Source organism: Homarus americanus, unplaced genomic scaffold, assembly GCF_018991925.1.
Source record: "Homarus americanus isolate GMGI-L3 unplaced genomic scaffold, GMGI_Hamer_2.0 scaffold51476, whole genome shotgun sequence".
Lineage (NCBI taxonomy): Eukaryota > Metazoa > Arthropoda > Malacostraca > Decapoda > Nephropidae > Homarus > Homarus americanus.
The window spans coordinates 4823624-4849559 of NW_024736148.1; the positions used below are offsets into that span (position 1 = coordinate 4823624).

The 25936-nt window shown below is 39.1% G+C and overlaps 1 protein-coding gene across 1 annotated transcript in view; it reads left to right on the top strand.

The window, feature by feature from the left end:
* LOC121871987 (mucin-17-like) overlaps nucleotides 1–25936 on the top strand; it is a 57434-nt gene that overhangs the window by 19313 nt on the left and 12185 nt on the right. Inside the window, exons 5-6 of the mRNA XM_042374607.1 lie at nucleotides 13674–14270; nucleotides 14594–19047. Coding sequence (XP_042230541.1) covers nucleotides 13674–14270; nucleotides 14594–19047 — 5051 coding nt within the window. The remainder of the gene's footprint in view (nucleotides 1–13673; nucleotides 14271–14593; nucleotides 19048–25936) is intronic.

The window sequence follows — 25936 nt, forward strand, 5'->3', positions numbered from 1 at the left end:
AACATCATGCTACTTCTTATTCAGGTTATGCTTTAGAACATAGTCAGTTTCTAACTTGTTGGTTGCTACAAAATCTCTCCCTGCTCTGCTGCACATGTGTAAAGCTCAGCTTCTTGTTGACTCTCAACTTCTGGCTAATGTTCAGTCTTTTGACTCTTGTCTGTGCATTCAGTTGCACATTCATCTTCTTCCACCACGTCACATTCTCATTCTCTTGACGAAACACCTCATTTGTGAGGACCCTCACATCGCCTCTCACTATCTTTGCATTTGGCTTTTTACCCTTCTTCTTTAAGAATTTGCTTTTCTGGTTCATCCGTGTATTATTCTCGCCCCTCGACCCTCAAGGCACAGCAACTTGACTTACTGCTAAATTTCTTATAATTTCATGCCACCAATCAGTACAGTATCTACATTATGAACTTTTGAAAGTCCAGAATTTTTATTTTTCCTAGGTCCAAAATTTTATGTATGCTCACTTTAATTTTCAGTGAACCAGGCCGTTATCACATGAATTAATTTGTTAGTCGGTTAGTAAACTGTATCTGAATTTTATTAAATGCTCTTCTATAATCCTGGTGTTATGGGATTATTGTAGCAAACTTTTAAATGGTGCGTTGCTTCACTTCTATTCTTAAAGTTAAATCCGTTATGCCTTACCTGTCACAGTTAAAGTTCCATCAAGTTACCTATATTTTATCAAACACAAGACCAGTTTTATGTGGATAATGATATTTTGTTCTGTGTGCAATATACTGTACCACCACAAAGAGTACAGTATTGCCAAATAATGCTTTGAACTTCTCTTATTCAACTATCAGGTTTTCGTAAATCTACATGTTCTGCAGTAAATTGGTGTAAAACATCAATTATGAAATTGAACACAAACAAAAAGCACTCTAAAATTTATAAAAATAAGTCGAGTACTGTACAGTAAAAGCAAAAAAAATAATACTAAGAGGAAAATCGAGTTGCCATCAGAACTATACAGCCAAAAAGAGACAAAGTTCTTCAAAACCTAACTCTCTCCCAAGGGGCAGTAAATAAAATATAAGTGCATTTTGTACAATGAAAAGTAATTCTTTTTTATGAAAATAAACATAACATAAAAAGGAACATGGTGACAGGTGATAAAAATAATACCATCAATAATTTTTTTTACCTCTGATTAACAAAGCTGTAGACTAATTTTTCAACACCCAATACGTCTTACTGAATTAATTTCTCATAAAGCTATACTACTACAATAAGAAGCAGAAATAGATGTAGAATGTAAATATATAACCAGATATATGTTTGCCTTGAAAGATGGCCTAGAAAATAATATATAAATTGAAGGCCATTCACTTGTGGCAGCCTCTCTGATTATCTGCTTACATAACATCAGCTGGCTAGAGTCCCTGGGCAGTACAGTGATCCCTCGGTTAACGAATTACCTTCCATAATATTCTTAACTTCGGTTAACGAGCAATCCCTCGATTAACGAATTCCTTACGAGCGCCCCTCAACATGTTTTCGCTTGCACACTAGCTGTCGTATTAGTCCGCCAATACAGTAATCAGTTCTAGGGCTTAAATTCCCTACTATTTTAGTAAATATCAAGAAGTTTGTACTATTCAATAATTTTAAAAGTCATATATTAAATTTTTTAGTCATTTTAACAATTATTTAACATAAATTAAGTACAGGGAAACTAGTTTTTAGCGCGCCAAACAGCCTGTCAACACACCATAAAGGCGTCAGTCTCTGTGTCTTTTTAGTGGAGGTAACATCTTGCTTCAGACTCTCTTCAACATAAATGCATTTTTTCTGTGTTTCCAGTCAAATTATTGGTCATTTTGAAATTTATTTTACATATTGATGATATATAGCACAGTGCAGTGTTGATTTAAAGAAAATAATCTTGAATTACACCAAGTGAACTAAAATTTTATGGGTGAAATGGCACATGGGGTGACTTCTCTTCCACCCCAAAGCCTTCTCTTCTCCCTTCTCCTCCACCCCCATTCTAATTCCCATCATCATCAACCAGGAGCCTTCTACATGCACACCTCAAAGTAAGTGTACTTTACTGCATTTATTTTTCGTTTGTATGTAATTTTTGGTGAGCTGGAACCAATTACCCAAAAACCCATTGAAACAATGTTTTCGGTTAACGAATTTTTTGGTTAACGAGCAACCTTCTGGAACGAATTGTGCTCGTTAACCGAGGGACCACTGTACAGGAATGCCACACCCTCCTACATGGTGGAGACACATTAATATTAATGTTGATCAAAATGTATTGTTGATGCTCTCTCTCACAGTACAGTCTATAAATATATTCTCTGGAGCCAGTACAATAGTCCAAATTGTAACGTAGACGGTGTGTCTATCCATGATCATCCTCCTGAGTGATGAAAGAGAACACAAGTGTACAGGCAATACTGGTCTGTACTGTGGCCAGAAAACAAACGCTATCACGTTATCTATGCCAAGCGGCTTGCCATGGTGTGGCAGCCTCTCACTGACTCCACCTCAGAGTGTAGAAAGTAAGTTCACAGAGGCACTAGCTATGCTTGCTGCTCAGCCAGTGACAAAGTCCAACTCACAATTAATAATGTTAGCTTTTTCACTTGAAATTTTGCTTGTTAATTTGAATAAAAGCTCATTCACTGAATTTTCATACCCTAAAAACACTATCTCGTCAAACTGAACTTTGTTTTTCAGTTACAAATTTAGCAGCACCTGTCTGTACTGTTCAGGTTTTTTATTAACAGTCATTTCACTTGTTCTTGGTTTTGTTTTTAATAATTTATAATGTTTTTTTTTTGTAACAAAGTATTTGTATATATGCAGTACTGTTCACTACTGTACAATAGTTCCTCGCCAACCATGGGGGGTTAGGTTCTTAAAAAACTCCGTGGTTGGCAAATCCACAGTTGGCAAAACTAAAGGCTTATGGGAAATAGGGGCTTAGGTTCCATGGCCGCAAGTAACATTCGTCAAAGTCAAACTAAGTTGCCTGTTCCTTCACTAAACAATTCCTGTTTTGTACATTTATTTAAATTTGAGAGTAATATAAATTTTATATAACATCTCTGTGGAGATGGCATGTTGCTATGAAATAAGAAAAATGAAGAGAACGGGTGTGGACTTGGCAGGTTGCCAAGTTAGACTGTTTCTGTAGCTACATTCCCCTAGCTCTCCACCTACCAGGCCAAGCTGTGTCATTGTCATTTTTCAACTCGTATTTTCAAGTAATATACTGTACGTAATTTGATCTATATATTTTTTCTTACTGTTACATGCACACACAATCGTTCATACAGAATTTGTAAAAAAAAAAATATATGTATATAAATATAAATTTATTATTGTAAAGTCAAAAACATAAAAGAGAATAAGCATTTCTTACGTCCACTGGAGTTAGTGCTGAATCATGGAAGGGGAATAGGGTGTGGTTTTGGAAATCTCAGCCTAACCCTAATAGGCCAAGTTGTGAGCTATGTTGTCCTTTTTCTACTCATAGTTTCAGGAGGTAGATATACGTAATTTTGTTTTATTTCTTTATTTACGGTTACATGCACACACAATTGTTCATACAGAATGTGAAAAAAAATATACAGTGGTCCCTTGATTATTGAACACAATTGGTTCCACAGAATCGGTTGTTAACGAAAAATTTTGTTAACTGAATCTAATATTTCAATGGGATATTTGGGTAATTGATTCCAACTCACAGAAAAAGTGTATGCTGTACACACAAAGTACTGTGTACCGGGAATAGAATTAACAAAACATTAAATATGAACTAAGTACAGTACTGTACTGTACAATAATAAATAAAAAACAATATATTACTGTACTTTAACTTACTTTAAGGTGTGTATGTCGTATTACCGGCAGCTTTGTTTACATTTCAAACAGTTGATTGTAGAGGCAGTCGATGATGACATGCCATATTCTTTACAGAGTGCATTGATTCTAATGCCTTCTTCATGTTTCATAATAATTTCTGACCAATAGTTTTAATGTAAAAATGCAAAAATATTCAAGAGACCAACAAACTCAATGTTCACTCCACTGTAAACAAAGTTAAACTGAGAAGCATTGGTGGGTGAATCAATCAGCTGATGGGAGCATAAAAACTGTTCCCTCTTCTGTATATATTATCAATATGTTAACTAAATTTCAGAATGAACAATAATTTTAATATAAAAAATGCAAAAATATTCAAGAGCACAACTTTCTTGATATTTACTCCACTGGAAACGAATGTAAACATAGAGCCAATTACTGTATTGGCGGACTAGCTAATCAGCTGATGCGCACACCAAGGCGTGTTTCTCGTAAGGCTGTCGTTAATCAAAGTTTTGTTCATTAATGGAACTGAAAATCCTTATGGGAACAAATTCGTTAACCGAAATTTTGTTAATTGAACCGTTCGTTAATCGAGGGACCACTGTATCATAAGGTCAAACACAAAGAGTTTAAACATATCCTATGGGGAGTGTGCTCCTGTCTCCTGTGTCCTTAGTGAACCGATTGTCAAATGGCAAAGCAGTAATTTATTCTTTTCCTGTATTTATTAGTATTATTTAATTAATTTCTCACATATACAGAGGAATACATTAGACTGCGGAGAGGTAAACATACCACACTAATCCGTGGATACTCGAAATTCAGTGCTGTGGTTGATGAAATGGTATACAGAGTAAAAACTGTGGATACTCAGAATCCACGGATGGGAAATACACTGATGGCGAGGGTCTACTGTACAGTATTGATTTTGGCATTGTCTGGGGACCGCATCCTCTAACCTTCAGCGTATTTTCCCTTATTGTACTGTATTTCATATTTTGTGTATACTGTACCAGTATTGTTGGCCATTATTTTAAAAATTCAGAAAATTCTTTAATCCGGTTTATTCCCAGTTCCATCTTGATGACTACTGTATTTTATAGAATATAAGATGCACCCTCCATTTCAGCAGGTAGTATTTAGGAAAACTTTTAAGGAATAAATAAATAAAAAAAATAATGCCAATAAGATACAACGAAAAATACTTTATTGACAAACCAGTAGAAAAAAGCCAAATTAAAGTTTAACAATCGCCATTTGCATACACACCCTGCTTTGCCTTAGCAATGCAGACCAGCAGGGACGTTACCTCTGCCGACTCCCTAACAATGCCCTACCCTCCCCACATTCTTCGCTCTCCTTCACTTCCCTACTAAGCTAGCTTTGCCTGTATGACAATTATTTCTTCTACTTTTTTTTTTCACAATATAGTACAGTACATCTACATAGGATGTGTGTGTGTATGTAACTGAGTAAATAAAATGAAGAAAGTGATATCTCTGTTAGCCGGAGCAGTTAGTGCAGTGCTCTTCCGGGAAAGAGATTTCCAGGTAACGAGACGACACTCAAAGCTGGAAAAAATCCCTCATCCCTGGAATTTTCTGGACAATGGAAAAATTTTCTTGGGAGTTCCAGAAATTGCCCATTACATCATCTCCCGAACCCGAAAAAATAGCCCCCATCCCTGGAATTTTCCGGATACCAGAACAAATTTTCTCAGAATTTCTTGAAAATGCGTCTGATTTTCATCTCTCCAGCCCGGAAAAAACTCCCCCATCCCCGGGATTTTTCAGGCATTGGGAAAATTTTCTCTGAATTTTCCGGAAAATGTGCCCCTCGGAAAATTGTTCCCAAAGTCAGATTTTTCCAGAAAATTCCGACTTTGGAAACAATTTTCTGAAAAAATTTCAATTCCGTCAATCGGAGAGCTCCAGGTTTGAGGAATTCCGGCTAACGGAGATATTACTGTTTCTACCCAAAAATATGAGTTGAAAAACAACCATAACACCTCATAGCTTGACCCAGTAGCCTTTTGGTTACAGTGACGAGCCTAACTTGGCTAGAATGCCGGTGGCGATGTTAACAGAAGCGAATGTGAAAAGAAAGTTATCTGTAAATCTTCATTTATATCAGGTATTTGTAGATTTTAAAATAGATATTGCAAGTTTGACATTAATAGATACACTGTAGTAATGCATAAGAGTTCAGAAATGGTTACTGCTTAGCTACCTCTGAAGAGTTGGGTGTCTGTCGTATGAACGTTAATCATCTCAGGTTATAATCATCAGTACAGCATTTATAAATTCAGCTTTTATATTTACAATACAGTGACCCCTCGTTTAACGAACGCCTCGGTTAACGAAATTTCGGTTAACGAACTGCCTTCCATAAGGATCTTCAATTCGGTTAACGAACAAAAATTCGGTTAACGAATTTCTTACGAACCGACCTCAACATGTTTTCGCTTGCACTGGCCGGGCAACCAGCTTTAGTATCAGTCCGCCAATACATTAATCGGTTCTAGGGCTTAAATTCCTTACTATTTTAGTAAAATATCAAGAAGTTTATACTATTCAATAATTTTAAAAGTTTAATATTAACTTTTTTAGTCATTTTAACAATTATTGAACATAATTGAAGGTAAAGAAACTAGTTTCTGGCGTGCCATCCAGCCTGTTAACACACCAGACAGGCGTTAGTCTCTCTCTGTTTTCAGTGGAGGTAACATCTTGCTTGAGACTCTCTTCAACTAAACGCTTTTTTCTGTGTTTCCAAGCAAATTATTGGTCATTTTGAAATATATTTTACATATTGACAATATATAATGCAGTGCAGTGTTGATTTAAAGAAAATAATCTTGAAATACACCAAGAGAACTAAAATTTTATGGGTGAAATGGTGCCATGGGGTGACTTCTCTTCCACCCCAATGCCTTCTCTTCTTCCTTCTCCTCCACCCCCATTCTAATTCCCATCATCATCATCATCATCCAGGAGCCTTCTACATACACACCTCAAAGAAAGTGAACTTTTCTACCATTTTTGTTGAATTTAGGAAATTTTCGGTGAGCTGGAACCAATTACCCAAAAACCCATTGAAACAATGGTTTCGGTTAACGAACGACCTTCTGGAACGGATTGAGTTCGTTAACCGAGGGGTCACTGTAGTTATTTTTTAATTACTTTAATTAAAAATAATAATGTGTTTAAATAAGCAATAACATATTATTAATTTTGGAGTTGGGTTAGGTAGAATTTAGGTTACTGGAGACAGCACCTGAGGATTCATTTGCCTAAGGGATACCGCAACTTCACATATAGGATGCAGGCCAATTTTTTTCACCATTTTTCAGACAAAAAAGTGCGTCTTATATGCCGTGAAATACGGTAATCAATGCCCTGTTTACAATATTACCTGTAACCTTTGGTACTGCATAACTCTTGGGACTATTTATTGAGTCATTTAAAAATTAATCTGAATATACATTTATTACCAGTAATTAACATACAGTATTTGTGATTGATCACTTGCACTGTGATCAGTGTGTAGATGCCTCCCTAAAAAATTGTGGCATATCACAACATTCCATAGTGGCTATAATATATAGAGTATTGTACTGTACTGGCACTTCACAGGATAATATTAAGTGCAGTGATATCACCACTTATTGTATACAGTATTATCTGAGAGGAAATTAAAGCAGGTTTGAGCTTGTTATGCTCATGCCTCAATGGCAGTCCTAACAAATACAATACCTGTAATTTATGCAAATAAGCAAAAATTTTAAAAAATTACATGACAGCAATCATTCATTGGTTTCTCTAATTAACTTAATTTAACCAGAGAAGGAGAAACTTGCATGCTGTGTTACTGTGTCTGGTTTGTGGTTAATACTGTGCAAAAGTCTCAGTCAGGGTAAATTACTCAAAATTTTGTCTTTATAATGTACACTATTAATAAGGGGAAAAAAAAAGACCAATGGATTTGGGCGGAATTTGAGCTGGAAACGCATACGGTAGGTTCACTGTGACTTATTTAAAGACATGTTCTGAAAAATTAGGACACAACACTGACCTACAGAGAATAGTTTGGTTCTCATTACTGGATGTGACATCTTATGGTTTGGCCTCCTCCCTCTATTACTATTTCCCATCAGAGTGACAGTTGCATTAGAAGAGGTACAGTACAGTAGTTTAATTGTAAGATCAGTCCCAGCCACAAATGTCAGGTTTCACTTGAGCCATATAGTTCTGGGGTGAAGTTATGAAATGTGATTTCAGGATCACAGCTTCATTTTATGACCTTTTCAGTTGTTCTCTTGGTTTTCTCACCTAGAACAACTTCTTGTTATTTTTAACTGTTTGGTGCAGTTGTCTCATTAGTGCTACTTCAACAACTATCCAAGTTGTATTACTGACTATATAATCATTTATTGCTCACTGTGTAATAAATATGCTTTTAAATTACTTTTGACCCATAAGCAACACTAGAAGTGGACAAATATCAGCATTTTTTATAAATAATTTTTACTGCGGTTTCACAAGTTGTTCACGTGATAATATGATTTCTAAGAAATTTGTTTGCCAAAAATGGATATCTTACTTTTTGTATATACAGTACTGTACGTATACTATAAGTTAAATAGAAAATTTCAAAATACAGTGGTCCCTCGGTTAACGAACACAATTTGTTCCACAGAGTCGTTCGTTAACTGAATCCATTGCTTCAATGGGATATTGGGTAATGGGATATTGGGTAACTGGTTCCAGCTCACAAAAAAGTACATACAGTGGTCCCTCGGTTAACAAGCACAATTCATTCCAGAAGGCTGCTCGTTAACCGAAAAATTCGTAAACCAAAACCGTTGTTTCAATGGGTTTTTGGGTAATTGGTTCCAGCTCACCGAAAATTGCCTAAAGTCAACAAAAAAGGTAGTAAAGTACACTTAATTTGAGGTGTGTATGTAGAAGGGTCCTGGATGATGATGCTGATGTGAATTTGAAGTGGGAGGTGGAGGAGGAGAATGGAGAAGAGAAGGAAGTGGAGGTGGAGGAGAAGCATTTTACTGCTTCTTGGAAGGTGCGTCACCTTCCATGAAAATGTCAGGAACCTCTGGACTGGCAGATTCTCCACCAGGAACATCCTCTCTCCTTCTTGAAGTGGAAGGCTGAGGGCTAGCATCTTGTTCCCGCTGCCTTTTACTGAAGAAACTGTTAATTTTTGTCTGTGGGGCATCTTTCCTCCTCATCATTAACTGATGTTTGAAGAAGGAGACCACTGTGTCCTCAACATGACACAAAGTTAGTTCAGACTTTTCCACATCTGGGTGCCTTGAAGCCAGTTTCCTGAACTTCTCCCAGTGGTGAACAACATCTTTCAACTCTGAAGTTGACATATGGTCATCACTTTCTGTTTCCTCCTCACCACTGTCAGCCTCTAACATCTCATCCAGTTGCTGCAAGTCATCTGGAGTAAGTTCCTGTTCATGAGACATCACTAGCTTTTCTACATCATCCTCCTCCACTTCAAGGCCCAATGACTGACCAATGGACACAATCTCCTGGTGCAACTGTTTCATCCTGAAATCCCTCAAAATCATGGACTACTGATGGCCACAGTGCTTTCCATGAAGAATTGAGGGTTCTAGTGGAGACTTCTTGCCATGAGGACACAATCAATTTTACAGCCTCCAGGATGTTAAACTGTGTCTTCCAGAACTGTGCCAGTGTTAGTTCAGGATCAGTGGAAGTTGCCTGATGACATCTCCTGAACAATTTCTTCATGTACAGCTTCTTAAAGTTGCTGATCACATTCTGGTCCATTGGCTGTATGATTGATGTAGTGTTGGGAGGCAAAAACAACACTTTGACAAAGTCAAATTGAGACTCCAAAGTTCTGGCAAGTTGAGGGTCATGACCAGGGGCATTATCCATGAGGAGAAGAGCCTTTAAAGGGAGTTTATTGGTGGTTTGGTAGCTCTTCACAGAAGGGCAAAACACCTCAACAGGCCATTCATTAAAGAGCTGTCTTGTTACCCATGCCTTACGGTTGGATTTCCAATTAACTCCAAGCCGTCCACTTACCACTTTCTGTTGCTTGAACACCCTGGGGTTCTCAGAGTGGTAGACAAGCATAGGTTTCAGTCGGAAATCCCCTGAAGCATTGGCACCAAGCAATAGGGTGAGACGGTCTTTCATGGGTTTATGCCCAGGTAAAGAGGCTTCATCTCTGGTGATGAATGTTCTTTTGGGCATCTTTTTCCAGAACAGCCCAGTTTCGTCCACATTGAACACTTGCTGTGGAAGATAATTTTCTGTGTCCATCAGTTCTTTAAATTCCACTAAAAACTTTGCTGCTCCTTCCTTATCAGCACTGGCAGCCTCACCATGCCTAACAACACTAAATATGTCACTTCTTTTCTTAAATTTTTCGAACCAGCCTTTGCTGGCCCGAAAATCTTCAAAGTCTGTGCCTGAAGAACCAGGTTGATCTACCTTTAAATGTTCGTATATTTCCCTGGCTCTTTCACAAATAAATTCAGTAGAAACCGAATCACCTTTCATCTGTTTTTCCCTAATCCAGATGAGAAGTAACCTCTCTGTTTCTGCTATTAGGGATCTACCTTTGAACACTTTGGTATATTTGTCTCTCACTTTCACTTCCTTGAATTTGTCTTTCTGTGCAAGAATTGTCAACACAGTTGATGTCGACATGCCATATTCTTTGCTTAGCACATTTGTTCTAATGCCTTCTTCATGTTTTCTAATTATTTCCTGTTTCATCTGAATTGAAGTCGCTTTTCTAGATTTCTTGGGACCCATGCTGGATTCAAAAACAATTTCAACACGTGATATTTTAAGTTTAATTGCTGTAAATAAAGAATATTTTCTTTAAATTAACACTGCACGGCGCTATATATCATCAATATGTAAAATAAATTTCAAAATGACCAATAATTTGAATGAAAACACAGAAAAAAATCGTTTATGTTGAAGAGAGTCTGAAGCAAGATGTTACCTCCACTGAAAAGACACAGAGACTGACGCCTGTTTGGTGTGTTGACAGGCTGTTTGGCGCACATAAAACTAGTTTCCTGTACTTCAATTATGTTCAATAACTGTTAAATTGACTAAAAAAAATTATATAAAACTTTTAAAATGATTGAATAGTACATCTTTCTTGATATTTACTAAAATGGTAAGGAATTTAAGCCCTAGAACCGATTACTGTATTGACGGACTAATACGACAGCTGGTGTGCAAGCGAAAACATGTTGAGGGCCTCTCGTAAGGAATTCGTTAATCGAGGGAATGCTCGTTAACCGAAGTTAAGAATCCTATGGAAGGTAATTCGTTAACCAAAATCTCGTTAACCGAGGTGCTCGTTAACCGAGGGATCACTGTACAAAGTAAAAAAAAATGCAGTAAAGTACACTTGCTTTGAGGTGTGTATGTAGAAGGCTTCTGGTAGAAGATGATGGGAATTAGAAGTGGGGGTGGAGGATAAGGGAGAAGAGAAGGAAGTGGGATGGAGGAGAAATCACCTTTCAGGGGACCCATGCTTGATGCAGTAATTTCACCAATAAAATTTTAAGTTCACTAGGTGTAATTCAAGATTATTTTATTTAAATCAACACTGCACTATATATTATCAATATGTTAACTAAATTTCAGAATGACCAATAATTTTAATGTAAAAATGCAAAAATATTCAAGACACCAACAAAATCGATGTTCACTCCACTGCAAACAAAGCCAAACTGACGCCTGGTGGGTGAGTCAAGCGGCTGATGGGCGCACAAAAAACTAGTTCCCTGTACTGCATATATTATCAATATGTTAACTAAATTTTAAAATGACTAATAATTTTAATATAAAAAAAAATGCAAAAATATTAAAGAGCACAACTTTCTTGATATTTACTCCACTGGAAACGAATGTAAATATAGAACAGATTACTGAATTGGCAGACTAGCCCATTAGCTGATCAGTTGATGCTGACAACAAAACGTGATGTCGTAAGGATTTCGTTAATCGAAGTTTTGTTCGTTAACCGAATTGAAGATCCTTATGGGAGGTAATTCGTTAACCGAAATTTCGTTAATCGAACCGTTTGTATATATATATATATATATATATATATATATATATATATATATATATATATATATATATATATATATATATATATATATATTCTTTTCCTACACATGACACTTCTAGACCCTTCTTTTCTCCCTCATGGTTGCTGCCAACTTTTCATCGTACAATTTTTACGTCTTTTTCTTTCTTAATTGTTTTGTACCCCTACACCTCAGCTGCACTTTCTAAGGCTACTGTTTTAAATAGTTTACTGTATATTGTTCTTTAAACTATATTTCTTCACCTCCACCTTCATCTCTTAACGTTTCTTAAATCTTACATCAACATTCTCTCTCTATCCACAGCTCCTCAAATTTTTTAATCTTTCTACTCGCTTCTTTGGCACTCTTTCACTCTGAACTTCTACCCAGTAATGTTCAGACCCTCTTTTCTGTCACCCCTCTTAATGCTTTCTCATCAGTCAATTTTCTGCCTTCTATCCACCAACACATAGTTCAACAATCTTCTTATCTTCTCTATTATCCTGCTTCCATGTACACTTTACTTAAGAATTTCTCTATTTAAACCACATGTTCTGCTCTATCAAACTCTTATCAGCTTATATTTTTATCAGTCTTTCACCATTTCTATTTATTTCTGTCACTCCATAGCTTCAGTCCCCTATCGTTACCACTCATTTATTACAGGGGGTCCCCGGGCTACGAACAGATTCCGTTCCTGAGGAAGTTTGTAAGTCAGATTTGTACGTAAGTCGGAACATATGCTATATGCATACCATACTTACAAAACAATGTTTAAAATCCTACTATATCACAGCCTAAGTCCTTATATACATCTAAAAGCACTTAATTTAAGACAAAGGAAGAAATAGTATGACAAAATTCAGTAAATGAAAGTAAAAAAATATGTCATCAGGTAAATAAAATTCTGTACTGTAAATTTCAAGTTTAACCCCGTTCGTATCGGCAGACGTTCGTAAGTCGGGGACCTCCTGTATACTAATATTTTCTAATACAGTTATTCAGATCTTCCCAGAGCTCCTCTGTGTTCCTTCTTACCCTTCTTATTCCCTGGTGCACATGTACACACTGTAACTAACCCCCTGTTATTGTTATCCATAATGTTCAGATGTTCTCTCACACAACACTACAGCACCACCACACCTTCATTCACCTTTAACTTGGTCAGACACTCTTGACTTCACTTTATTCATTGCCCTTCAATTTTTTTGCACACAACAACGATATCCAGGTTAATTTCACTCAAAGTATTTTAATTTTCTGTCCTCTCATCAGTCTGATTACCTACATCTACACACACATTTAAACACTTCATTGTGAATCGTTTGTTTCTTTGTTGTAAGTGAATACCCGGTACAGTATAAGAAGGTGGGGGTTACTAGGCCCATACCCCCATACTAAGATTAAGGGTGCGTCAACCCCCAAACAGGCAACTTGGTCTCATGCCTATATATTGTGTGTTTTGATATATATCCACACATTATATATGTACAGTATATTCTATATATCTATTTCTTATCCATTTACAATAATAGCTGATGGACATTGAACCACTAGCCATCACCAATCTAAAAAGAAAAATAAGACCCCAGCGTGTGTGAGAAATCACTAGCTTTTATAAAGTTTGTGTTCCACACTGGGTATATGTTGTTTTTAGATTGATTTCGTGTGTGTATGTTTTGGGTGACAGCCTTGCATTTCATTGCAGGCTACCAGCCAGTGAGTGGGCCCATGCCGGTTAAAGCAAATTACACAGCCACCACCTCAGACGGCACCAGCCCCTACAAGGCTCCCAAGGGATCACCAGTGGCAGCAGCTCCCCCTTATTCCTCTCCTCCTAGGCTTACTTCTCCTCCACTCCCAATTAAAGCTCCTCCCAATCAGTCTGGTTCTGAGCCCTATACTCCACCCTACCAGTACCCTACCTACAGCTATCACCCGGCTCCCCCAGCCCCACCACCGCACGTAGCGCCCTATGACAAGTATTATCCAAGGGGAGCAACATACCACTTTTATCCTCCAACTTACTCTGGGGGTCAGTATGCTGCCCCAGGTGCTGAGTATTCCTATCCTCCCCCACAACCTGGAGGTGTTCACTACTCTCAAGAGAGCTACACTTCCTATACCCTATGTGTGCCCAACCCTCCTCCCCAGGGACCCCCCCAGGCATTAGCTCTGCCTCCCCCACCGCCACCCACGTCCAATGGCCCTCACCCTCCTGCGTATGCCACATATCACTACACGGAATATACACCGGTCTTCACGTATCCTCCCCCGGGTACGATTGTTAAAATAAACTTCATAGGTGTGTTTTGTTTGCCCTGTTTGTTTGTTTGATTGTTATAGATGCATGCCCATGGACATTTTGTGATTGTCTTGTGCTTATTGGCTTGTGCTTAGGTACACTTACTTATGCTTAATCTTTTTGTTTTATCGTTTCGTATTGTGCAATAACATAGTTTTAGCTTGTAATATTTTATGTATTCCTGAAGCATGGTTCAAACAATTTCATAGCATAGATATATATTTCTTAGTAAATAATTTATTGATTTATATACTTTTTGTTTGTAAATTCTGGGGGAAAGTGTGATTAAAACCTTTACTAGCATTTTTTTTTTTTCCCTACAGGACCCTCATCACAGAGTACAATTTGCTGTCCAGTGGATCCAAAAAACGTGCATACTTGGCCCCCTACTGGAAATGGTAGAGGGCCAGAAGCTGCAACAAACAGCGCAAACCAGTGCAGTAGCATGGGCCAAGGTGGGGGTCCAGGCTACCAATATCAGTATCACCCCACACAACAACCACCGCCTCATCCTCCTCATAGTGGAGCCCAACAAGGCTGTGGTGCAACATCAGTGTACCATACTGGTCCTCTCACTACTGTGATGACCACTGGTACCCAACCAACCATCCAGGTGTTTGGAACTGTTGTACCACAACAAACAGTAACTCTAATGCCATCCCAGGATCCCCAGGCAGTTACTGCCCCTCCTCCCAATGTTCCCCCACCAGTGCCTGCCCCAGTGCCTCCCGATGTGCCTCTCTCTCAGCCTCATCCTACCACCACCACGACCATGGTGGCCATGGCACCTATCACCGTTACTGTGCCCATCAATCCTGGGGCTCCTGTTGGTTCTCAGTCTGTGGTACAGTCAGGCAGAGCTCCAACACAAGCAAGCACAACTGTTTCTGGGGTTCCAGAACATACTATAACTACACCACAGCAAGCTACAACCTTTGTTTCTAGGATTCCTCAACATGCCATGACTCCTGTTCATGTAACATCAGCTGTTACCTCTGAGGTGCCTCAACCAACCACATCTCCCTCAAAGCCTGCCACAGCTCTTGTTTCTGAGGCACCGCAGAATGCCTTAGCTTCTGCACAAGTTTCTACAGCTGTTGTCACTGGCATTCCTCATTCACCTGTCATCCCTTCAGGAATTAACACAGCTGTAGTTACTGGAGTTCCTCAGTCTGTCAAAAATCCCACAAGGCCTACTACAGCTGTTGTTACGGGTGCACCACAACCAGATGTAACTCCTTCACAGAATATAACAAATATTTCTTGTGAGTTATCTCAGCCTGTTGCTATTCCATCTCAGGTCACTACAACAGTCACACCTCGAGTACCCCAATCAAGCTTGGGTCATCAAGGTACTTATGCTGTAGTCACTGGTATACCTCAGTCTGTTGTGGCACCAACACAGGTCACTGCAGTTGTGGTCACAAGTGTACCTCAGTGTGTTGTAGTACCTACACAGGTTACTACAGCTGTGGTTACTGCCATACCCAAACCTGTTGTGGTACCTACACAGGTCACTACAACTGTGGTCACTTCTGTCCTCCATCCTGTTGTAGCACCTACACAGGTCACTGCTGTACCTCAACCTGTTGTAGCACCTACACAGGTAACTACAAGTATGGTCTCTGCCAAACCCCAACCTGCTGTTGTACCTACACAGGTCACAACAGCTGTGGTCACTGCCATCCCACAACAGGTTGTGCCACCTACGCAGATCACTACAGCAATCGTCCCTGGTATACCTCAACCTGTTATGGCTCCTACACAGGACACTTCAGTTCCATCAGAGATCCATGGCACCATCGTATCCAGTGTGAGTCAGCTGGTGAGCCAAACTCAACCCACTGACATCAGAGTATCTGGGGTACCACAGTCTTCACTGGATGTAGCAGAGGTGAATAGCCCTGTTAGTAAATTTCATACAACTTTCACACATGTTACTGCTGGAATTTCTAGTGGGCCTAAACTCCACAAGGATTCTTCACAAACTAGCATTTCTGCCATGCCTAAACCTCATTTGGTTTCCACGCAAGCTGCCACTGCTGTGGTCACTGGTGTTCAGAAAGCTCACACAGATTTGACACAAGGTACTGTAGCTGTTGACACAAGGGTCTTAGAACCTCACAAGGTTTTGTCACAAGTTACTACAGCTGTTGTGACAGGTGTGCCTAAAGTCCCCATGGTTTCCACTCAAGCAAATACAGCCATTGTATCTGGAGTGCCTCGACTATCAGTGAGGCCAACACAGGTCACAACAGTTAGCATTTCTGGTATTTCTCCTTCTGTGACCAATGTTTCACAGATCACAACAGCCACTTCTGCAGAGGTTCAGAAGGTTGCAGATCCAATAATAAAGGCTGCTGTAGATATTAATCCTGAAAAACTCCAACATGATGTAAATTTATCAAATGGAACTTCATTCAAAATTACAAGAAATACATATACAATGGTTGCTAGCCAGGGTTCTGAGCATAGTTCTGTTGATGCTAAGAAAAATATTTCCATTACTACTTCACCACAGCAAAATTTTAAGGATGTCATAGACACTGTTGACATGGATTCACAGACTACAACAGCAAGAGCAGTGCTTGAACCAACCCAGAGTGTGTCTGCTCTTGGAACTTCGTTCAAAGAAGGATTACGAAATACATGTTCAGTGCCTCCCATGGATGAGGGCGGAGTTGTAATTAAGGAACTTCCTTCTGCTAAGAACAGAAAAGCCAGATCTTCTGTTTCAGACCTAGAAATAGAATCTCTTCGATCTGTCAACACTGCCACATCTGCCCAAGTTGGTCCAGATCTTATTATAAATATGGACTCTAGACCAAATAAAAGTTGGAGTCCAACACAGTCAGGAACTTCTTCAGAAACCACACCATTTCCATGTGCCTCAAATGCTGTTTGTGATGCTCAGACCACGACCTCGGTTACTAATAGTTGTATAACCAACGTGCCAGAAGTTAGTGGGAGTTTTACAGGAAGTGCCTCTGATTTGGTTTCTTCTTCAAGGATGACTCTGACACCTTCAGTTGTGGCACCCTCTACCAGAAGCCATACCCTCACTGGATTATCAGAAGGAGTGGTTCTGAATCCTAGCAAGCCGACAGTTGCAACTCAAACCACAAGTACAGCACCTACTATATGTAAGTCCACCATGGCTGGTACTAACAGTCAACAAGGATCAATCTCTGTGAGAGACAAGTTAATTATGAGTGTACAATGTAAAGTAGCACAAACTAAAGATAGTGATACAGCTAAGAATTTTGTACCCAGTGGAGGCACTCCACAAGTGGGTTATCAGAGACCTGGCCCCCGGCACCTACTTTGTCAGACATTGCCCACACCGACAGCCACTGCCCATTTAGCCAAAGCAAAGTCTTCATCCAGTTCTAATGCACACAGAATGTTGGTAAAGTCTGAAGACAAAAGTAAAGATACAAAACCAAACATTCCAGAAAATGTTCCTATTAGCCAAAGTAATTCAGGTTCTTTTGAGGTATCATCTAATATGATATCCATAGGTGACACTCAGAAAAATGATTTGAGATCCGATTTAATAGATGTTAAAACAGACATTATTAGTTCAGCGCCACTGGTTCGTAAGAGAGGTCGTCCTCCAAAAACAAGAGATACCAGTAGTGATAGTATCGTGCTGGAAACGTCATTCCCAAACCCTAATCCAGATCCTGATCATAAATCTACAGCTGTCACGTCCTGCATCCAAGGAGTGCCCTCAGAAAAAAATACTGATGTTCCTTGTGAGAGTGAGTTACATAGAAATAGGACTAATGATTTATGCTCACAAGGAAAAAACTTGAGATCTCAGACAGAAGATAAGAAAAAGGAATATTTAAAATCTTCCAAATTATCTCTCTCACCTTCCAAGCAGTTAGACTGCAAACATGATATCAAACCTAGTGATCCAATGAAAATGATGAGCATCAAGACAGAAGAAGTTTTGTCAGAAATTAAGACAGAAGTGACTCCAAAAGGAGTAACCAAGATTTCTTCTTTCAAAGTGTCTCCCAAAGATAGTCCTCTCTTTAAAGCAAAAATAATAAATGGCCAAGGTGACATACCTCTTAAAAGCGGTTCTTTATCTAAAAAGTGTGACATGTCCTCACCCACAAAAGCTGTGGGGTTTACAGATAGTTTGAAATTAACAAAAGGCTTGCGAGATGTAAAAAAGTCCCCTTTGGGACTGTTGAGTGACCAAAGAGTGCCCAAAAATAGTGTAGTTGCATCCAAATCAAAATCTAAAGAGGCTCTTGATAAGAAATTGAATACCTCAACTAATAATGTAAAAAGAAGGAATAGTGAGAGCTTGGGGACAAGCAGTAATAAGGCTTTAAGTACAAAGACAGGTGTAACTGAAGGTGCTTCTAAAACTCTTGCAGGAACAAAGAGCCAAACCTTGAAATCTCAGAAGATTACCAAATCATCTAAGAGTACTTCCCGTCGTTCACCCCCAAATGGGAAACTGAATAGGAAAAAAAGCCTTTTAGCATACTTAAAGGAAAAAAATAATGAAAGTGATACATCCAGTGTTGATTCAGAAGTGGTGAGTGGTGGACGAAAAAAATCCAAAAGCAAAGAGGAATCCCAAAAATCCAATAGTGCCTCTCCCTTCCCTACATTCCCCCCACTGCCAATAAATGCTGGTTCTCGTCGCAGGAGCGCTACAGCCCAGGGCAAGTGCAAGTCTGCCAAGAAGCCAAGATGGGTGCACAACTGGTCCTGGGAAGGTGAACCTTTCGAGGGGAAGATCTGGCTAAGAGTAAGTATTCATGCTTTACGTTCTTAATTTAGAGTGTTTGACAGTACTGTACATTATTTTGTTGCTGTTATGGCATGTATTTTGATATTCTGTAGTTATGCACTGATCACCATGTAGCTACAAATTTTTTTAATGTTGGTTTTTCAATATGGCGACTGGCCACATTGAGAAACTGACTTTTGGTTATATGAAGGGAATGGTCATACGGTAGTGGGAAACATATTGGAGCACTGCGGAGAGATGGCTGCATTCGGAAATGAACCTGTGCTTATTAAAAAGGAGTAGCCGGACTGGAAGGCAGGCCTTCACTGATGAGAGAGAGAAGCCATATTAGGAAATGGCTCGTCACTGACAAAGGGAATAACTATTTTGGGAAACAGTCCTTAGCTTACAGAGAGGTAGTGACTGGTGGGTATAACATCTCGGGAGAAGATGATACCGATGAGTAGAAAGATCATTGTTACCTTACATGAAAAAAGATCAAAATTTTTAAGGATGAGTAATAGTGAAGATGAAGTATAGCAACAGGAGTGTATCATTGGCATCATTATGTTAAAAAAAAAGTTCATAATGTAACTGACCTTATTATGCATAATGAATTAATATCTGTATGTACTGTAAAATGTTAAAAATTATGTGTAAAGATTAAGATTCACTATTATTTGTCTGCAAGTTTGGTGCCTGAGGAAATTTGTGTATTATTCTTGCTTTCAGCTTAGCACATACCCAAGAGTGATGGCAAGGGTTTAAACCATGACAATTGTCCAATTTAACAACAGGGACATTGGGAATTGTCTTATACTGCATGCCCTTCAAATTCGCGGGGTTAGGTTCTCAAAGTGGCCGCGAATAACATATGCTGACGGGGGGAGGGGCGTCCTTTTTTACTTGTGTACAAAGAAATGTATATTACCTTTATGTGTTTGCCCTTAGGACAATATTTTTTTTTACCTATTTTGTATATTTGTGTGAGTGTGTGTGTGTAGACACATACATGCAATTAAATAATAATGGGAAAATCCTCTCACAAATAATCATAAACAAATGTATTAAAAATGTTGAGTCTACTCTCAAGTCCACTCCGTGCTTTATTAATAACAAAGCTCATGGCTGAACTCCTTTCTAAAAAAGAAAAAAAAAGAATTGGGGGTCCAGACCCCCTCTATTCATCAGAAAATTCCATTCCAATTTTTGTTCTTTAATGCAGTATTGTTACTCAAGCATTTTTGTTTAGTAAAAAGTAATAACTATTGACCAAAGAATATCTCCTAATATCAAGTGCAAATGGCCTCAAAATGTCCATGATATTGGTCAGATTTAATTTTTTTTGGGGGGGGGAGGGGCCCCCAAAAAAAAGGCTCACTTTCTATTCTCCCACCCACAACTTATTTGAACCCCCCTCTCCTCCCCCCCCCCTTTTTTTTATACTGTATATACGTACAGTGGTCCCTCGGCTAACGAACACAATTCGTTCCACAGAGTTGTTCGTTGACCGAATCCATTATTTCAGTGGGATATTGGGTAATTGGTTCTAGCTCACAGAAAAGTACATACAAAGTATAAACAAAATGCAGTAAAGTACACTTACTTTGAGGTGTGTACAGTATGTAGAATGTTGCTGGTTGATGATGATGATGGGAATTAGAAGTGGGGGGGTGGAGGAGTAGAAGGGAGAAGAGAAGGAAGTGGGGATGGAGGAGAAATTGCCTTCCTTTGGACCCATGCTTGATGCAGTAATTTCACCAATAAAATTTTAAGTTCACTAGCTGTAATTACAGATTATTTTATTTAAATCAACACTGCACTATATATTATCAATATGTTAGCTAAATTTCAGAATGACCAATAATTTTAAAGTAAAAACGTAAAAGTACTCTGTATTCAAGAGAGCAACAAACATGATGTTTCCTTCACTGTAAACAAAGTTAAACTGACACTTTGGCGGGTGAGTCAAGCGGCTGATGGGAGCACAAAATGACAAGTTCCCAGTACTGCATATATTATCATTATGTTAACTGAATTTTAAAATAAATAATAATTTTAATATAAAAAATGCAAAAATATTAAAGAGCACAACTTCTTGATATTTACTCCACTGGAAACAAATGTAAACATAGAACCGATTACTGTATTGACGGACTAGGTGATCAGCTGATGCTCACAACAAAACGTGTTTGTCGTAAGGATTTTGTTAATCGAAGTTTTGATCGTTAGCCGAATTGAAGATCCTTATGGGAGCTAATTCATTAACCGAAATTTCGTTAATCGAACCTTTCGTTAACCGAGGGACCACTGTATATATATATATATATATATATATATATATATATATATATATATATATATATATATATATATATATATATATATATATATATATATATATATATATATATATATTTTTTTTTTTTTTCTGGATCGGCCCTTGCATGGTGGTTTCCTCTGGCAAATCATTCTTTCCTTTGCCCGGTCACAGACAATGGGAACTAACACTCTTCGTTTATATCACACAGTTCTCTGTCTGACTCCATTGCCATCTTTGTAATTCCAAGTTTCTGTTTTTTTGTCCAGCTTTGTTAATGGATCATCCCATAAGATGAATGGGCAGAGGGTTAATCCTGTATAATGTATATCATCAGTCTTAATTCTAATCTCCCTCCAATTGTAGGGCCGATATACAATATAAATATGATAGTTCACTAATTGGCACTTAAGCATTGCATTTAGGAGACTAATAGAGGGTAGAACACCGTCAGTATTGTTTCATATATATATATGTGGAGAAGAACTTTGTCTCCTGATGTTTTACAGTGGAGAGCCCGGTAAGAAGTGTAAGGTTTGTAAATATTATACAGTACATGAAAACAAGTGATGAATATATGTAAGTTTATTATAGTAAAATAATATACAGTAAATTAAATGAAGCAAATACTCATATAAGTGTATACAAAGCCACCAGTCCCTTCCCATTCCCAACTTGTTCTCCAGTTTTTACTGGAGACCTCGCCCTGCTGTGCAAATTGTTCCACTCTTGCAGTACCACCCAAGTCAGCCAGTCAGTCACTTTGCATCAAGTAAAGATTGCCCTGTGAAGACTCCACAACGTAAAAAGTAATTGGAAACACTGACTTTAGTTTTTCAAAAATCGTGTAGCCCCCCCTCCCCCCCTCCTGAACCTATGAAGAGTAGGTTTGCTTAATATCCATTCAATTAGAAACAAAATGTGTTACCTTAATGAGTTTCTAAAGATGTACATCTTGGATATCCTCATGGTTGTATGAATCACACATTAACATTACAGTGATCCTTCGGTTAACGAGCGCCTCGGTTAACGAATTACCTTCCCTAAGATTCTTCACTTTGGTTAACGAGCAATCCCTCGATTAACGAATTCCTTACAAGCGCCCCTCAACATGTTTTCGCCTGCTAACTAGCTATAGTATTAGTCCGCCAATACAGTAATCAGTTCTAGGACTTAAATTCCCAACCATTTTAGTAAATATCAAGAAGGTTGTACTATTCAATCATTTTAAAAGTTTTATATTAAATTTTTTAGTCATTTTAACAATTATTGAACATAATTGAAGTACAGGAAATTAGTTTTATGCTCGCCAAACAGCACTCAACACACCAAGCTTGGCATCAGTTTGTTTACAGGTTCAGAGGAAGGAACATCTTGTTTGAGACTCTTCAACATAAATGCTTTTTTTCTGTTTCCAGTCAAGTTATTGGTCATTTTGAAATATATTTTACATATTGATAATATATAGCGCAGTGCAGTGTTGATTTAAAGAAAATAATCTTGAATTACACCAAGTGAACTAAAATTTTAAGGGTGAAATGGCGGCATGGGGTGACTTCTCTTCCACCCCAATGCCTTCTCTTCTCCCGTCTCCTCCACCCCCATTCTAATTCCCATCATCATCATCAACAACCAGGAGCCTTCTACATGCACACTTCAAAGTAAGTGTACTTTACTGCATTTATTTTTCGTTTGTATGTAATTTTCAGTGAGCTGGAACCAATTACCCAAAATCCCATTGAAACATTGGTTTCGGTTAACGAGCAACCTTCTGGGACGAATTGTGCTCGTTAACTGAGGGACCACTGTATTCATATCAGCATAACATTATTCATAGTGCTCTTCCCAAGACACGTTCTCTTATTCAGGTTCCCAAGTGTTTTTACTGTACTTTTTTAAAAAACTATTGCAAATAATCTATACTGTATTATAATTCAATACTATGCCTTTGTTTTTTGTCAAATGGGTTTCAAACACAGTCCTTGTAATAATGTAATAATGATATGTATAGCTACAATATGATTTTTACTTCACGGTTCTCGGTTATTCGTGGATGACACCCTGGATGTACAGAAGAATATCTGGGTAGTTTTAAAGTTGCCAGCATTTTTGCGACTGGGACAGGGAGCCATTCGTTCTAGAGAGAGTAATTTCCTTTACCTGTAGTATCGTAAATATGTGTGTGTGTGTGTGTGTGTGTGTGTGTGTGTAGACACACACACACTGTAATAGAGAACGGACCTGAAGGTAGACTCACATTTTTAATAAAATTGTTTCTGATTATTTGTGAGAGGATTTTCCAATTTTTTTTTATTTGTATACCCCGCTTTACGTGGTCAATTGAACCCGCGGAGGCCCACATAAAATGGGAAACGCGGAAATGGAACAACAGAACATATGGGATTAATTGAAATAGAGACTGGGCCGACCCCCAAACTCCACTTTTTCCCGACACAATACGTACGTTTTAGTAAAAATAACATCTTAACTTTATGATGGTATGCACACACATAATATAGAAGAGAAATATCAATAAGAGAATAATATACTGTACCACGTAAAAGAAAAATCAAGGTTTAACACTTATGTCAGGTTAGGTTAGAAAAAAATCAAGGTTTAACACTTTCGTAAGGTTAGGTTAGGTTTTAAAAAAATGAAGGTTTACCACTTACGTAAGGTTAGGTTATGTTAGGAAAAATCAAGGTAAGGTTTAACACTTACGTTAGTAGAAGAGATGGGCCGGCGTACGGGAATGGCGGCTGGTTCCGAGGCAGAGGGCAGACTACTGGCCCTCAGGTGAGTCACCATCACTGTCATCCACATTTGTCAGGGCCTCCCTGACAAAACCCTCAAAGTCACCATCACTGTCTCTCTCTCTGTCACTATCACTGGCTTGGGCTGGCTGTGGTGGGTTGTGGGCGAAGAACTCGGTAATGCTTTGTTGACGGCTAGTGTTGATGTTGTCGTGATACACCCTGATATACGGCTCCATAGTCTGCAACAGCTGGGTAGTGAAGACTTCATACCGGTTATCGTTAGGGTCGTCGGAAAGGAGGAGCTTCAGTTTCTCTGCACACTCGATGGCACTCCTTACACTACCATGCGTTAACTTGTGTTCTTCTTGGGATGACACACCACCTGCCTCTTCACTGACGTGATTGTATTTTAACATCTCGTCGGCAGTCACATCAGGATCCCTTATCACCTCCATAATGTCGTCATTGGTGGTCTCAGAGAAGCCTGCAGCTGAAACACTCTGCGCAGCTTCTCTGGCAAGGTCCACTGCTACTGCAACAGTCTGAACCTCACCAGTCACAGGTTGACTCTGCCTCCCACCTGGGATACCTTGCAACACATGTCTCCATGCGTGACGAACCGTTGCTACAGACAGCTGATCCCATGCCTCCACCAAGAAGTCCACAGCTTTCTTGACGTTAAATTTCCTCCAAAAGTGTTTGACGAGAACTTCTTGCTCTGCCAACTGTTGTTCCTCGTCCTCGTCGCCCTTGCTATCGGTGTCACCCAGATTACGCAAGTCATCCTTGATGTTGGTACAGTCATTCAGGAGCTTAAACTTCTTTGCAGAGAATGCAGCCTTAACGTTGCATATCAACTCCCGGTCCATGGGCTGGAATAATGACGTAGTGATGGGAGATAGGAAGACCACTTTTACGTTGGGGTGACGATCCAACAGTAGGGGCGAGTGTCCTGGTGCCTTGTCAAGGAGCAACAAAATCTTGACTGGAACATTCTGTTCCTCATGGAATTTCTTCACGTCGGGAACGAAACAGTCATCAAACCAGGAGAGGGACAGAGCAGAGAACATCCACGCCTTACATGCTGTCAGCCAGTGGACATTGAGCTTGGTCATGTCCATGTTCTTGTAGGCGTGTGGCTTGCGGGCTGTGTGGATCACCGATAACTTGAGTTTACAGGAACCGGAGGCATTGGTGGTAAAGAGGACGGTGATGCGCTCCTTCTGCAACTTCCGGCCCTGACACTTGCTGGCAGACTGGACAACGAAGGTCTTGGAAGGTAGCTTTTTCCAAAACAGACCGGATTCGTCCATGTTGAACACCTGGTCGTCAGTGTACTGTCCTTCCTCCATAATCTCACGTAAGAACGGAGGAAAATCCCTAGCCGCAACACGGTCAGCACTCGCTTCTTCACCACCAATGTTAATGTTGGTGATCTTGTTCCTCTTCTTAAACCTGTGCAGCCACCCAGAGGAAGCATTGAAGGGTTTGGGCTCTGCAATTCCCATCTTACGTGACACTGCTGTGTACAGTTCACGTGCGTACTCCTGAACTGACCGCATGTCGACCGTCATGTTCCGTCTTGCCTGACGAATCAAGTAGCTCACAAGTAAATTCTCCGTCTTGAGAAGCACCTTGTTCTGGCAATACTTGATCATTGAAGCCCCTGCAGACTTTGTGATGTTCATGTGTTCTTTATCGTCCGGATCATAGATTCGTTCACGCCATGCTGGCGCGCCAAATCAACTTGTCTTGTTCCTTTCTCCAACTCTTGGATAATCTTGTACTTCACATCGTAGCTTAGGGCACATCGTATCTTCTTTGGCTTAGG